The sequence below is a fragment of the Cinclus cinclus genome, chromosome 23 (assembly GCF_963662255.1).
Source record: "Cinclus cinclus chromosome 23, bCinCin1.1, whole genome shotgun sequence".
Classification (NCBI taxonomy): Eukaryota; Metazoa; Chordata; class Aves; order Passeriformes; family Cinclidae; genus Cinclus; species Cinclus cinclus.
The window spans coordinates 2,216,838-2,232,467 of record NC_085068.1 but is presented as its reverse complement, the minus strand read 5'-3'; the positions used below and the strand labels follow the sequence as shown (position 1 = coordinate 2,232,467).

The 15,630-nt window shown below is 49.2% G+C and overlaps 1 protein-coding gene across 1 annotated transcript in view; it reads right to left on the bottom strand.

The window, feature by feature from the left end:
- Nucleotides 1-13,451: 13,451 nt before the first annotated feature.
- ARHGEF10L (Rho guanine nucleotide exchange factor 10 like) overlaps nucleotides 13,452-15,630 on the bottom strand; it is a 35,810-nt gene continuing 33,631 nt past the window's right edge. Inside the window, exons 29-30 of the mRNA XM_062507399.1 lie at nucleotides 14,455-14,577; nucleotides 13,452-13,978 (exon numbers count right to left, since the gene is read on the bottom strand). Coding sequence (XP_062363383.1) covers nucleotides 13,488-13,978; nucleotides 14,455-14,577 — 614 coding nt within the window. The 3' untranslated portion in view covers nucleotides 13,452-13,487. The remainder of the gene's footprint in view (nucleotides 13,979-14,454; nucleotides 14,578-15,630) is intronic.

Sequence of the window (15,630 nt, the reverse complement as noted above, 5' to 3'; positions counted from 1 at the left end):
TTCAGCCATCAAGGATCATCAAATCCTTGTTAATTATCCCTGGCCTCTGCAGGCTGGGATCATGTCTGGGCTGGGATCATCTCCTGATGCCACCGCGGGGCCTCCTCACGCCCTTAATGCGCTGTGACTTCCGTGGCTCCGGTGTCGGCTCTGCCACAATCCCAGGATCGACGCCACCGATCCGGTCCCTGACCTGTCACGGAGCCTTAAAATCAACTAGGGATGGTTTGGGGACACCGCGGTGCCTGTGAAAGGCTGGAATGATTCGTGGAAGCGGCAGCGCGGGAGCGGATGCCGGGGGAATGGGATGAGCAGGATGGGGAGTGCTCAACAGATCCATCAGAAAAGGGGAAAGGTGGGAAAGGCTCAATGCTGATTAATAAATTAATTACAATAAAAACGAGTTTGGTGTTGCTCTGGTTCACAGAGGTTCCTTGTCTCTATCCTTTGCCTCCCATAAGGAAAATTCCCATGCTTTTGTAGAATTGTGATGAATGGGGAGGTGGATGCAAAAAATCCCCAAAAAAGAGAGAGGAGAGACCCAGCACACAACAGAGCAGGACCAGGCCTAATCAAGGGATTACTCCCAAAACCACAAGATTTCATCCCAAATCTTCCCTTTTCCCAAAGCCCTCTCAATCCAGGAAAAACCATGAAAATCCCACTTGGAATGGGAGGAAAATGGCTCTGAACAACGCTCTGCTTCCACTCAAGAGCTTCCCAAACTCATTGGAATTTATTTTTCCCATTTCCCCAGCAAATACAACCAGGAAAGGCACAAATCCCCTCCCAGTCCCAATTGGGATGGCACAAATCCTAAACCAGTCTCAGTTTGGGATGACACAAATCCCATCCCAGCCAGGAGAATTCCAGGGATGTCATACAGGAAGTGTCATTGATGCTCTCAGGTTGGGATGGGGCCTGCATTGCATTCCTGGAGCATCCCATGGGATACTTTGCTCCTCTTGATGCTTCAATCCCGTTATTTGGTTAATTTTCAAATTATGGAGGAATCGTTTTTATGGAGGAATTGTTTTCCCCTTTTTTCCCCTTCCTGGGCGCAAAATCCATGGCTGAGCAGGAGATGGAGACACCCAAGGTGATCCCAGAGTTTCTTCGAGGGCTGAACATGGAATTGATGCTCCAGAGCTTTCTTGGGATAAACATGAGCTGGGGGATGAATTCATCATTCCTGGGACCTGGTGAATCCCAAACAAAGTCATTCCAAGGTCATTCCCAGTATTCCCACTGGGATCCACCCTGAGCTGCAGATCCATGCCCAGGGACCTGCCCTGGCTCTGGAAAGGGATTTTTAAGGTTAAAAATCCAAATAATCCTCCTCACGCTGAGCACTGAATCCAAGAGTTTTGTGGCTCATTCCATGGGGTCAAATCCCACTTCCAGAGCTCCAGATCCCAATTTTTCCATCCACAGACAGAGGGACAAGGCATGGTGTCCAGCCCTTGGGGCCAACCCCTCCATCCCATGAATTCCTTATTCCCTCCACAAAATTCCTTTTTCCTTTGCAAAATTCCTTATTCCTTGTTCAAAAACCCTTTTCCTTTACAAAATTCCTTTTTCCTTTTTGAAATTCTATATTCCCTCTCTAAAAATTCCTTACTCCCTCTGCAAAATCCATTATTTCCTCCACAAAATTCCTCTTTCCTTTACCAAATTCCTTTTTCCTTTACCAAAATTCCTTATTCCCTTTTCAAAATCCCTTATTCCCTCTTCAAACATCCAGGAACACCCCATGTAGGGGCACCAGTGCTGCGAAAATTCCTATCTTTTCCCAAACTTGATGGTTCTGGAGTCCTTTTCTAAGTTGGGTGGCTCCAGCAGGGAGCAATTCCCAATTCCCAGTGCCTGGAATTGCAGATAAGGACATTTCCCCATTCCCAAGATTCCTCGGCCGTGCTCTTCCTGCTGATAACAGGAATGGAGGAGTTTAATTTAATGGAACGACACCTGATCCCTCCATTTGTTCCCTGCCAGTGCCTGGAATGAGAAATTCCATGAAAAAAAAAAAAAGAGGGGAAGAGAGGGGGAAAAAAAAAGATGGAAAATCAGAGAGCATCACAGGTTTATAGTTGGATGCTCCGTGCCAAGGAAAATCGGGAATTTCTGGATGTAAATTGGCTCCACTTGGATCTAAATCTCCCTGTGCTGATCCAGCAGGCAGGAGATAACATGAAATTCCTGGGAAATCAAAGGGGATGGAGGAGGAGAAAGCATGGAGGGGATAAACGGGATGGCAGCGGGGCTGGAAGTGATTCCGATGTCTTTTCCCAGCATCTCTGGGGGTTGGTGGAAGAATGGGAAATGAGGGAATATATGGAAAAATTCAGTTCTGGGATGAGGATTTGTGGATTTGTGGATTGGGTGGGAAAATGAACAAGAGGGAGAAGGATTCCCAAAGTAACGAAATTCCATCCATCCTGGAGAATCCACAATTTCCCTGCAGAGCTGGAATTTGGGGAAGCAAAAATCCGGCCTTGGAAGTGGAAGGCGCAAGGATCCTCTTCCCATTCTCTGCAGAAGCTGGAAAATTGGAGCTGAGCTGGGACACTCTGGAATGGGAGGCCTGGGGAGAACATTGCCAAAACTGATGATAATCTTTCCAAAAAAACAGGGATTTATCCCAAAAATATCCTGAAATACCCCAAAATATCGCAAAATACCCCAAAATCAGGCTGGAATGAGAAGGCGGGGAAGGGCAATGCCAAAAATTATTATTATCCTTCAAAAACTGAGGATTTATCCCAAAATATCCCCCCTAACCCAAGACCTGGAGTTAAGGTGGATCCAATCCCAGTTTTCCCAGTTCCTGCTGCTGTTCCATGCTCCGACTCTGTGGTTTTTTAGGGAAAAAAGAGCCGGATTTCCCTCCAATCCCAAGGGACCGCACTAGGCCATAACACCTCCATTATCCAGCTCCCAAATCCCTCCAAACGATCCCATTAATTGATCTTCCCTCCCTTTCCACTGGAGCTTTTCTGCTCCAATCTCATCCCATTACGTCGCTTCCCATTTTCCTCCTGGCCCATTAAAAGCTGGAATTAGGCTTTTAATCCTGGCTCCAAATGGAACAACTGCATTGATTCCCTGGAATGTTCTGCCTCTAAAAGGTTCCCAAACGTTTTCCTCCTTTCCAGACCCTTATTGCTTGTGCAAAATTGCTTTTACCTTTGCAAAATTCCTTATTCCCTCTGCAAACCCCCAGGAAAACCCCATGGAAGGGCTCCAGCACTATGAAAATTCCAATCTTTTCCCAAACTTAATGTTCTGGAGGCCTTTTCCAAGCTTGGTCGTTCCAGCTTGGAAATTTGCTCCAGGGAGCAATTCCCAATTCCCAATTCCCAATTCTAAAAGGTTCCCAAACACGCTGGGAATGGGGCGTTTTCCTCCTTTCCAGCCCCGTCCAACTGGAATTTCAATCAAGGAGAGATTCCATGGAATTTTTGTTCCCTTTCCTCAGGAAAAGCTCAGCTGGGCCTCCCCCACCTTTGGGGTTTCCACCACAGCAGGCCAAAAATTAAGGAAGAAAAGGTGGATTTTTTGGTTTTTTCTCCCAAAATTCCCAAATTCCAGATGTTTCACAGCTGTTGTTGGTGCAATGCAGCATCGGCTCCAGGCTGGAAGGAACACAGAGTAATTCCCACTTCCCAAATAAATGCCCTAATTCCAGGCCCTGCTAATTAAAGTCCTTCCTGGACCAGAGGACAGAGGAAATGGAGCAGATCCTAAATCCAGGACGCTGCTGGCACCGGAGCGACCCCAAAAATGAGGTTGGGACGTCAAAGGTGCCCTCAGGGAGGTGTCCCCCATTCCAGAGGCTTGGAAAAGCTCCAGGGTAGGATGGGATTTATGGAGCAGCACAAGGAGAGGGTGAAATCCCAGTTTGGCAGAGATGGCACAAAACCCATCCCAATCCCAGTTTGGGATGATAAAAATCCCATCCCAACCCCAGTTTGGGACACAGAGATGACACAAAACCCATCCCAGATGGGAAAACTTATAAAAGAGGGAATTGGGAAAAAATAAAGGGAAGTTCCAAAAATAATAGGGAAATTTAAGGGGAAAAAAAGGAAAAAAAAAAAGGGGGGGGGGGTGGGAAGAAAAGGGAATTCCATAAATAACGGGGAAAATGTTATATAAAAAGAGGGGAAATGGGCAAAAATGGAAAAAATACAAAAAGAGAAATTCCATAAATAATTGGGAAACTTTCAGGGGAAAAAAAACACAGAAGGGGAACTTGGAAAAAGTGAAGGGAAATTCCATAAATGATGGGAATTTTTTTTAAATAAAAGGAAAAAAGGGGTAAATTTGGAAAAAAATATAAAGAGAAATTTTAAAAATGATAAGAATTTTTTAAAAGTAAGGTAAAAATGGGGGGGCATCACAAAAATAATGGGGAAAATGAAAAAGTAAATAGGGAAAAAGGGGGGAAATTGGAAAAAATATAGGGAAATTCCAAAATCAATGGGGTAACTGCAAAATTTAAGAAAAAACTTGAAAATTTAAATGGAAACTGCCCAAAGCAGCTGCTTCCTGCAGGAAAAATCCTCCTATTTTTGGATCCTTATGGAAGGATTTGTGGCTCCTGCTGAGGTCAAAGCTGGGCTTAAACCCAGCCTAGGCTTTACTCCCTGTCCCTAATTTCCCACTTCTAACTCTTCTCCTTTGTTTGCTTTGGAGAAAGTTTGAGTTGAAGGGGTTTGGGGGCAGCTCCAAATCTGAGCACCCTAAAATCCTCAGGAATACAAAAATCTCCCCATAATGAAAACTTCATCATCCCAGAAATCCCTTGGGATGAAGAAAAGCAGGAAAACCCAGAATTCCTGGGGGAGAAATGGATTTTTCTCACTGTTCTCCCTCCTCTTGCACAGTGGAATTTGCAAAATTTTCCAGGAATAAAGGGAAGGGGCTCAGCAGAGCCTGGATTTTCTTGGACACATCCAGAGGGAATTTTGTCCCATTTTTCCCAGACTGGCTCCAAATCCTGGATGCAAATGGGAAAAAAATGGGAACAAATTGGTCATGGCATAGAACAAGGAGTGGGATTTCTTCCCACGGCTCTTCCCTCCTCCCTGCGCGGCTCCAAAATCCCGGATTCATCCCAAATCCAGACATTTATTCCTTATTAATCACCGTGATGATGTTTAAGTGCTTTTCTGGATGGGATTCAGGGGGAATTTTTAGCTTTTGTGGGGCTTTTGGGAATCCACGGGAAGGGTTTTTTATCTTTGGATGTGGTACGGGAACATCAAGGATGGGGGAAATCCAGGGAGGATCTCAAGGGAGTCCTGGAGCAGGAAAGTCCTTGGAATGAGGAAAACCAGGGCAGGAATATTTGAATTATACATCAAGATTTAAATACGGATGGGAATAAATCCAGCGGGAAATGGGACAGGAAGGGAAGGGAAATAAAACCAAAAATTTTAGGCAGAGGAGACCCCCACATATACCAAACACATCCCGGAATTCCTTCTTTTATCCCAATCCATTGGGATTTTAGCTCCATCTTGGAGCTTTCAAAAGAGAGAGAATCCTTTTTCCCATTATTTGAAGCTTTTCCTTTTCTCCCTTTCCCCAAAAGGTCCTAGATCCCAAATTTTCCCCAAAAAAAAGGCGGGGGGAAAGGCCCAGGAGCTGTCCCCAAATAAAGGGACAACTCAGAGTAGAAAATCTCAACATTCCCACCTTTTTACCCTCCCACAGAAGGGTTAATCCAGCTAAGAAAGCGACAAGGGAATAAAAATCCACTCGAGCCATTCCATCCCATCCCTCCCGGTGGATAAATGCGGGAAAATTACCCAGAGCAGCTCAATGATCCCAAGTTATTTCCAGGCAATTTCGGGGGATAACAGTGATTTATAGACAAGAACAAAGAAGGGCAAACGATCCTGGATCCTGGATTCTGGATCCCAGATCCTGGCGGGACATGGAGCAGCTGCTGGGCTTGGAGCTGAGCCGCTCCTTCCACAGGGAATTCTGAACCTCTGGAATTATTCCCTCCATTTAGAAACCTGGTGGAAAACCCAAGCCTGGGGCATGGAAGGGGGAAATTGCCAGAATTTTGGGGGGTTGGGGATGTGTTGCCATGGATTGATGCTCCTCTCAACATTCCCTGAGCATTCCTTGGCTTCCACTCCAGACCCAATTTCTGCTTTCAGTAAAAATCAGCGTTTATTCCAAATTCCTTTTGCTGGAGAATTGAAGATATCAGGGTTGGTGTTTTGGTTTTTTTTTTGGTTGTTTTTTTTGTTTGTTTGTTTGTTTTTTCCCCTGGAAAACCCCATTGTATACAAGCCCAAGGAAATGGGAGAATGTTGGGATGGGACAGGGATTAAAGGAATCCAAGAAAAACCTGGAATTTTTGAACAGTGCCCCCTCCCCGTTCCTGCTTCCTCCAAATCTCCCATGGGGCTTCTTCTTCAGATGGTGGAATTCCCTCATCTCCCTATCCGAGGAATAATTTAATTAACTTGGAGAAACGCAATTAATTTTAATCATGGGCGATAATTCATTGTTTCATGGGATATTAATAATTATATTTGGGAAATCTGAGTGCCTGGGAAGTACCCTGGAATATCCTAATTAATGGCTCGGATGGGAAGCATTTAATTGGAAACTTTGGGAAATTGGTTCTGCTCCCTGGGGCCGGAATCCATGACCTGAGGACGTGGAAAATGAGGAAGGGAGGAAGATGGGGATTCTCCTGATGCTTCCCAGATCCCAAATCCACCTGGGCTGTGTAGTGACATACCTGGATATTAATTTTTCCTGGGATTTTTTGCTCCCAGACCGCTGCCCCCCAGTGGGAATTTTGCAGGTGGGAAAAAAAAGGACCCCCCGTGGAACTGTTTGCATTCTTGGAGTGGGATCAGTCTCAGGAAGGATTTGTCCTCTAATTGCTCCGTTTTGGGGAGATGCAATTCCAGCCCAGCCTTGGCTCCAGTTTTCTAGTTTCTCCTTCATTTTTCTCCTGCCTGTGAGGAAAGCTCGGCAATTCCAGGTCCTGATGTCCCCCTAATTCAGGATTGGGATGCTCAGACCCCCCAAATCCTGATGTCCTTTAATCCAGGAATTGGATATTTGGACAGCTCCAGGTCCCAGAATCCCCCCGGGCCAGGACTGGGATGCTCAGACCCCCATGTCCCAGTGTGCCCCCCAAATCCCAGTATCCCCCTATCCCAGGATATGGATGCCCAGACTCCCCAGTCCTGTTTTTTCCCCCCACCAGGGTTTGGATGCTCGGAGCCTCATGATACAAAGTTCCCCCAAATCCAGTGACCCCCTGTTGGGGGTTGGTTCTTTCCCTTTTCCCTCTGTGGAATTTTCCCCATTGTCAGGCTAAGATACCTGTTGACTGGGCCCTGGTGACAAGGGGGAGGAGAGAGAGAGGAGGGAAACCCCTCGATATCCAAACATCCAGAAGAGCAGACGGAAGGCTCTGGCTCTCCCCATTTCCCCCATGTAGTTTGGAGGAGAAGGACGATCGCCGCCTGTGTTGCATTCCTGCCATGCCATCGCCGGGAGCCATCCTCACTGCTGTTGGACCCTGCCCTGCTGCCTTCTCGCTGTAACCTGCCACCATCCAGCACTCTGCTGAGCACCAGGACCCACACCGTGAGCAGAGGGCTCTCTCTCCATCTCTCTCTCCCCCTGGGACAGCGCTGCCATCACCCCCAGCCCTCCTGCAGCTCTGCGGGACCTGCCCGCCCCCAGCACCGGGAACTGCAGCTCAGGGAAAAGGTGCCTGCAGCCAAAAAACACTGGGACTGAGTTACTGTTCTGTGTGTGGGTAATTTCATAGCTGTTGTTGTTCTTGTTTGTCTTGTTAGATATACTAATAAAGAACTGCTATTCCTACCCCTATATCTTTGCCTGAGAGCTCCCTTAATTTCAGAATCATAACAATCTGTAGGAAGGAACGATCATTTCCTTAGCAAACACCTGTCTTTCAAACCAGGACACCCCCAAATCCCAGTGTCCCCAAAGTCCAGGACCGGGATTTTTTGACAACCCAGATTCCAGAATCCCCCCCCCCCCCCCCCCCCCTCCCCCCCCCAGGCCAGGATTTGGATGCTCACACCATCCCAGGTCCCAGTGTTCCCCCAAATCCCAATGAATCCCAAATCCTACTGTCCCCCCATCCCAGGACATGGATTCCCAGACTCCTCAGTCCAGACTTTTCCCCCATCTCAGGACATGTATGCACAGACTCCCCAGTCCCATTTTTTTCCTCCTCCCAGGATTTGGTTGCTCAGAACCCCTCATCCAAAGTTTCCCCACATCCCAGTGCCACCCCAAATCCCATTGTCCTCCCATCCCGGGACATGGAAGGTCAGACCCTCCAATCCCAACTTTCCCCCCATCCCAGGACAGAGATGTCCAGACCCAAATGTCCCAATGTCCCAGAAATCAGGACAGGCCCCAATCCCATGGAGATTCCCCTCAAAAATCAGGACCCTGCTGTTCTCAAGATGCAGAGCCAAACTGGGGACACAGGAAGAGAATTTGGGCTGAAGACGGAATTCCCCAGAGTTTTCAGAAGGAAACAAGGATGTGGGAATGGACAATTTGGGGTGATGTGGCTGCACTTGGAAAAGTCATCACTCCCAAAAATATCCAAGAAATCCTCACTGGATTTGGGAATAAAGCCATCCCCACCCTCCCTCCTCACAGCCCCCCACAGCCAAGTCGTGTTTCCCACAAAAGGGGAAGGGGGAAAATCCCTTAAAATCCAGTGGGGTGGTGGAAGAACAGGATCTTGATGCATCCACCAGCTGGAAGAGGCTCATGGACACCTCCCAGATCCTCATCCCTGAGGATGAGGGGTGGGAATGGGGTGGATCCATGGAAAATTGTAGGGATGGGGTTAAGGAAGGGGGAAAATCCCTTAAAATCCAGCAGCTCTGAAATTATGAGTGGGATTTTTTCCTTAGGGAATGGTAGGAGAACGGGAGCAGCTGGACACTGAAGGGACTCAAACCTTGTCCTCAAGCTCCTTGAGGACTTCTGACATCTGTGGTGGGGATTGATGGATCCACCGGCATCTGGATGGGCTCATGGATGCAGGACAAAGCAATGGCTCCCAACCCTTGGGAATTCATTAAGGAAATCTGGGAATTGCTCCATAAACTATTGGAGCCCCAAATAGGCCCCCCCCCAAAAAATTAATCACTTATGGCTGTGCTGTGTAAACACAGCCAAGAAAACTGGGATTGGGAATGGGGAGAGGGAAATGATCCCACAATGTTTTTGTTTTCCTGGTTTTTCCCAGAAAACAGCACCAAAAAATTCAGGGAAGGAGTGACATCTTCCAGGCACATTCCAGACTTGTCCAAGGCCCAGCGGCTCTGTCTCCTGCAGGAGAAAGGCGAGGGGGGTTTATCTGAAATCCCTCTCCAGCCCTAATCCATGTGACACTAATCAGGGATCTGGCCCCTTGGGAGTCAATGATTAATGGAGTTAAATTTAGCGGGAGCTTGCCAGAGTAAAATTAGGTGCCATGCATAAAACATCACAGCTCCTCGTTAGCGCGGCTAATTACGCTAATGGGGGGCGAGAGCGTGGGCCTAGAATTAGGGATGGACCTCCCGACCTCCTCCCAGCTGCCCAAAGCTGGACTGGAGCTGGGAAAGAGCCTGGTCTGGAGCCTTAATTAGAAGGTAATTAGCACACAATTAATGCTCAAGGGTGGGGGTGAGGCGGGGCTTGGACATCCCGGCAGTCAAGGGTGTCCAACACTCCCAAGGATTGGGATAAAGGTTGGTGCAGCACATAGCTCCTTATCCCAGGATGCTCCACGCCTCATCCTGGAGCATTCCCAGGAAAGCAGAAGCCTTGGAATGCTGCCCCCAAATCCCGGGAAAGCCCCGAAGCTACATACCAACGAAACCATAGCCATTCCAATGGGATTTATTTCCATGCTCCCCATTTTCCTTTCCTCAGGAAACTGAGAGGGCTCGGTTCCCAAACCCAGGGGATCTCGGCATGGAAGATCCTCAAATTCCCAGTCAGGGATAGGAGATGATATTGCAGCTGGAGCTGGTTTTTCAGGAGCTGCTCCTGCTCTTCCCAGCATTCCTAATGGGGTGGTTGGGATTGACGTTGTTACTGGTTTCCTGCACCATGGGTTTTCACCAGGGTCATGCACCATGATGAGCTGGTGTCTGCTCACGGATCCAGCATTCCCAAGGGTTGGGATGAGGCTTTGGTGCAGCACGTGGCTCCTTATCCCAATCGGATACTTGGGATCAGCATCGCTATGGGTTTGCCATGGGCCACCACCATGATGGGTTGGCTTTGTCCAGTTCATGGCCATGATTCCAACATCTCCTTCCAGCATGGCTGCAATTCCAATGTCCGTCATTCCACCGTGGCCATCATTCCACCATCCATGGCTCCAACGTCCCCTTCCACTTAGTCCATCTAGCCACCATGGCCATCATTCCAACATCCCTCATTCCAACACCCATCCTTCCAACACCTATCATTCCAACAGCCATCATTCCAACATCCACCATTCCAATACCTATCCATCATTCCAATACCCATCCATCATTCCAACATGGCCACCATTCCAACACCCATCAGCCCACCATTCCAACATTCCTCATTCCAACATCCATCATTTCAACGTCTATCATTCCCACATCCATAATTCCAACATGGCCACCATTCCAACATCCATCATTCCAACATCCATCAGTCCACCATGTCCACCATTCCAACATCCCTCATTCCAATACCCATCATTCCAACACCCCCTTCTGGCACTGCCATCACTGTTTCCTCAGCCCAACTTCCCGAAATCCCTGGAATTCCGCAGCTCTCAGCATTGCCACTTCCCCATCATCTCCCAACCTCCTGGTCACTCATCAGCTCCAAGGGAAGCAACTCCAGAGCCAAAAACCAGCAGGGGAAGGAGGGGCAAGGTGAAGCCATCAGTGTTCCCTCAATCCTGGCGCAGGAACACAGATCTGGCTGTAATTAATCCCATTATCTTGTGAAGAGTGAGATGTGGAGCGCTCTGAGGCTTGTCAAAAAACAGGAATCTGGCCGGGATAAGCCTCTGGGGGAGTTTAAGCTCAGACAGGCACCAGCTCTAAGCCGGTTTGGAGGGAGATTGGAGTGACAGGGAAATAAAGGCAGGAGGATTCTGGCCTGGAGCAGGAAAATCCAGGAATGATTCATCCATCACCCTTTTCCATAAGGAATGAGACCAAAATAACCCGAAAAGGCCTCAGCAGCAGCTCATGGTTGTTGAATTCCCTGCAAAGCCCAAGGCAGTGGGTGGGAGTGAGATGGAATGTTGGCTATCTGATGGAACATGGAATGTTCCATGTCCATCTTTTCCATCCCAAATCCCACCACATCTGGAATATTCCATGTCCATCTTTTCCATCTCAAATCCCACCACACCTGGAATGTTCCGTGTCGACCTTTTCCGTCCCCATTTCCCACCAGTGCATGGATGAAGCCAGAGAGGAATTTGCATGGAAGTGCTTCCTTGGGAAGAGCAGCCAGGAGGAAAACCCTTGTAATTTCCATTGCATCTCTGGGGCAGAAATATTCCTGGATTTCTCCTCTAAAGTTTGCTTTGCTTCCTGTGAACCATACTGGAAACCCTGAGAAGTTTTTCCAAATGGAATGAGCTCCCACAAGTTATGGACACTCCGGTTTCCAACCTTTCCTTGTATGGAATACACAAAAGTTCTGCCCACAAAGAGGGTGAAATATTCCTGGATTTCTCCCCTAAAATCGGCTCTGCTCCCTATTTACCCACACTGGAAATCCAGGGAAGGTTTTCCAAATTGGATGAGCCCCCACAAGTCACAGATTCCAACCCCTCCTTGCATGGAATGCACGGGAAGTTCTGCCCATTTTGGGAAATATTCCTGGATTTCTCCTCTAAAATGAGCTCTGCTCCCTATTTACCCCCATTGGAAATCCTGGGAAGTTTTTCCAAATGGGATGAGCCCCCATGAGTTCCATTTCCAAGCCCTCATCCCACGGAATTCCCAGGAACTGCTGCCGCTCACCGCTCAGCCCCGAATGCAGTGAGCGTTGATTATTTTTAGCCGAGGCCGCTGCAGTGTTTGTGCACAGGAATCAGACCATGAAATCCCTGAATCCAGAGCATTCCCAGCTCTCCAGTGCTCGGAACAGCTGAGCTGTGCCGGGGAGACGTTAAAAGCCTCCCAGTGTCACTCGATGCCACTTGATGTCCCCAAGGTGGGCGCCGGTGTCGAACGTGGGACCCCCGGGAGAGGCAGAAGCGGGGCCTGCCCTGGAATCAAGCCCCTGACCCAAACTCCCAGCCTGGAATGGGAGATCTGGGAGAAGAGGCACTGGTCTCAGAAATCCAGCTCAGTGCCTGACTCGGGAAGAGTGGGAGCACAGAATCCGCTTTTCTTTGGGATTGTTTCATCCCCTGGAGCTGGAGTGGCCTTGCGGGGGCAGCGGCTGCTCCATGGATTCCAAGGATGCAGCAAGGGCTGGGAAGAGGAGAGGGGAATATCCCTGACAGATCTAGGATAAGGATGCAATATCCCTGACAGGGTTGGGATGAGGATGGAATATCCATAAGGACTCTGGAATATCCATCCCAGCTCTGGGATTCTCCCCAGGGAATCTCATTGGAGCCTGCTCCAGGTGGGAATGGGAGTGGATCAAGTCCTGGGATGAATTCCCAACTCCCCAAGATGGGATTTCCCCAGTGCTGATGGAGAAGATGGAAGCAGAGGAAAGAGGGGTGGATTTTCCCTCCATCCTGCCCCATTCAGAGCAGGAAAAGAGGAAATTTTGGGGCTTTTAAACTCATTTTTAGGATGTGCTTCATGGGGTTGCATCAGAATCCCCGAATTCTGGGAGAGGTTGGAATAATCTTAAAGCTCACCCCATTCCATTGGAAATGTTCTGCATTCCCAGGATGCTCCAAGCCCCATCCTGGAGCATTCCCAGGAAAGCAGAAGCCTTGGAATGCTGCCCCCAAATCCCGGGAAAGCCCCGAAGCCACAAACCAAGGAAACCATGGCCATTCCTATGGGATTTATTTCCATGCTCCCCGTTTTCCTTTCCTTGGGAAGCCGAGCGGGCTTGGCTCCCAAATACAGGGGATTTTGGTATGGAAGATATTCAAATTCCCAGTCGGAGTGAATATTGCAGCCGGAGCCACGTTTTCAGGAGCTGCTCCCGCTCTTCCCAGCATTCCCAATATATACAGATTCCTTCTTTTTACAGGTAATAATGTACAGCCTATTTATAACCCAGGGATTTCTATCTCTAGGGATTATCCACACACACATGCACACAGGGAAACCAGGAAAATCCCACCGCTCCCAGCTGCTGATCTGCTGGCTTTGGGGGAAAATCCTGCATTTTTCCCAGTTTTTTTTTCCTTGCAGTGGCTGAGGCACCGCTCCCGGGAATTTGGGAGATTCCTGAGGTAGGAAATTTGGGAATTCCGAGCAGGCTCACAGCGCCAGCGGGAGCTGCCAGATGAGCAGAGAGCTGTCGGCGTCTCCGGAGCGGCGCGTGGATTCTGCCCGGAAATCCCGGTACCCGCGGCCTCCGGAGATGATGGCCACAGAGGAGATTTCCTTGCGGGAAGAATCCCGGGAGCAGGGCCGGTTTCGCACCCACACATCGGGATCGTCGGCCAGCTCGTAGATGGATCCATCCTCCTCAGCGTGTCCCGGCGTTCCCGGCGTTCCTGGCGCCGCTTCCCGCACGGAGAGCAGCTGGCCGGGCAGGTGTGCCGTGGAGCGCAGCCGGTATTGTAACAAAATCCCTTTTTTCCGCATTTCCCGTGGCGGGAGCCCCTCTGGATCTGGGGATCTCTCCTCCTCAGCCTCGTCGGGCTCGTCCTGTTCCGCCCGGAGCGCGTCGGGGGCCAAAGTGCTCAGAGCCAGCACCAGGAACTGCACGGGTCCGGCGTGGCCGTTCAGGGACACCATTCCCTTCCCTGGAAAACAGGGATCAGGATGGGAATGACCCAGGAATGGCTGGGAATGGGCTGGACACAGAAACAGTGGGATCAGGGCGGGAATGAGACTGGGAATGGAAACAGTGGGATGGGAACATAACCAGTGGGATCAATGGGAACAAGTCAGGAATGGGCTGAGAATGGGCTGAGAACAGCCTGGGAATGGCACCATTTCTCTGAGAGTGGCACTGTTTTTAGGGAATGCCACTGTTTCTTGGGAATGACACTGTTTCTAGGGAATGACACCATTTCTCTGGGAATGACGCTGTTTTTTTGGGAATGGCACCATTTTTCTGGGAATGGTGCTGTTTTTCTGGGAATGGTGCTGTTTTTCTGGGAATGGTGCTGTTTTTCTGGGAATGGCACTGATTCTCTGGGAATGGTGCCATTTCTCTGGGATCAGTGCTGATTCTCTGGGAACATCCCCGTTTTCCCAGGAAGGCTGTGGGGCTCACCAGTGATTTTCGGGATGCCCTCCAGGCGTGGCACAGGCAGCAGGACAATGATTCCCAGATCCGTCCCCACCCAGAGCGAGCCTTGGCACAGCAGGAGGCTGGTGACATGCACAAGCTTCTGCCCTGCAATGGGAAAAGCCAGGAAAAGCCGGAATCAGGGAGAATCGCACAGCCCAACTCCCAGCCGGCCACGGGGTTTCCGTAGGGAAGTACTCGGCAGATCCACAGCCAACGGGAAGCACTGGGGATAGAAAGGAATTGAAGGAGGGAAAAGTGAGAGAAAAGCGAGATTCCAACACGAAATGGGGATTTTATGGGCAGGAGTTGGCGGGAGTTGGGGAAGTGATAAATGCAGGGAAAGAGAAATCCAGGGAAAGATTAACTCAGGGAAAGAGAGAAATCCAGGGAAAGAGAGAAATTCAGGGAAGGATTAATCCAGGGAAAGAGAGAATTTCAGAGAAAGATTGATCCAGGGAAAGAGAGAAATCCAGGGAAAATTAATCCAGGGACAGTGATAAATCCAGGGAAATCCATAAATCCATGGCACTGTGGCTCATGAAGGAGCTGCAACTTTCCAGAGGGTTTGGGAGCTGGAGGTCAAATGGATTTAATCCCAGTGCAGGAATGGGAGTGATATTGGGACATTGGGATATCGGAACATGCCCAGAAAAAGGGGAAAAAACAGGGAATTACACAAGGCTGGTTCTTGGAATTAATGAAGGGCTTATGGAGCTATGGAGTGGGAATGAGGCTGCGATAACCCAGAGTGGGAATGGGAATGGGAATGGGAATGGGAATGGGAATGAGGCCGGGACAACCTGGAGAGGGACAAAGTCAGGACCCAGGGATAGGATCAGAGCACAGATTTGGGATCCACGGATGGGATCGTGGGACACAATTCCTGCCCAGCTCCATCCCTGCCCCACTTCTCGGGAAAGCAGCAGATCCCAGTGGGACCTCCTGGGCTGCCCCATTTCCTAATTGCCGCTAGATCCATTAATTAATCTTCCTCATTATTTATTAATTCGGATCTCACCAGGCAGCAGCAGGGGGGTCTCATTCCTTGACTCCCCCTGGATCTATTAATTAATGACCGTAATTAGGGTTTTTAATCGCTCACCAGCAGCAGCAGGGTGGTCCCATTCCCTCAGCCCCATGGATCCATTAATTAATGAC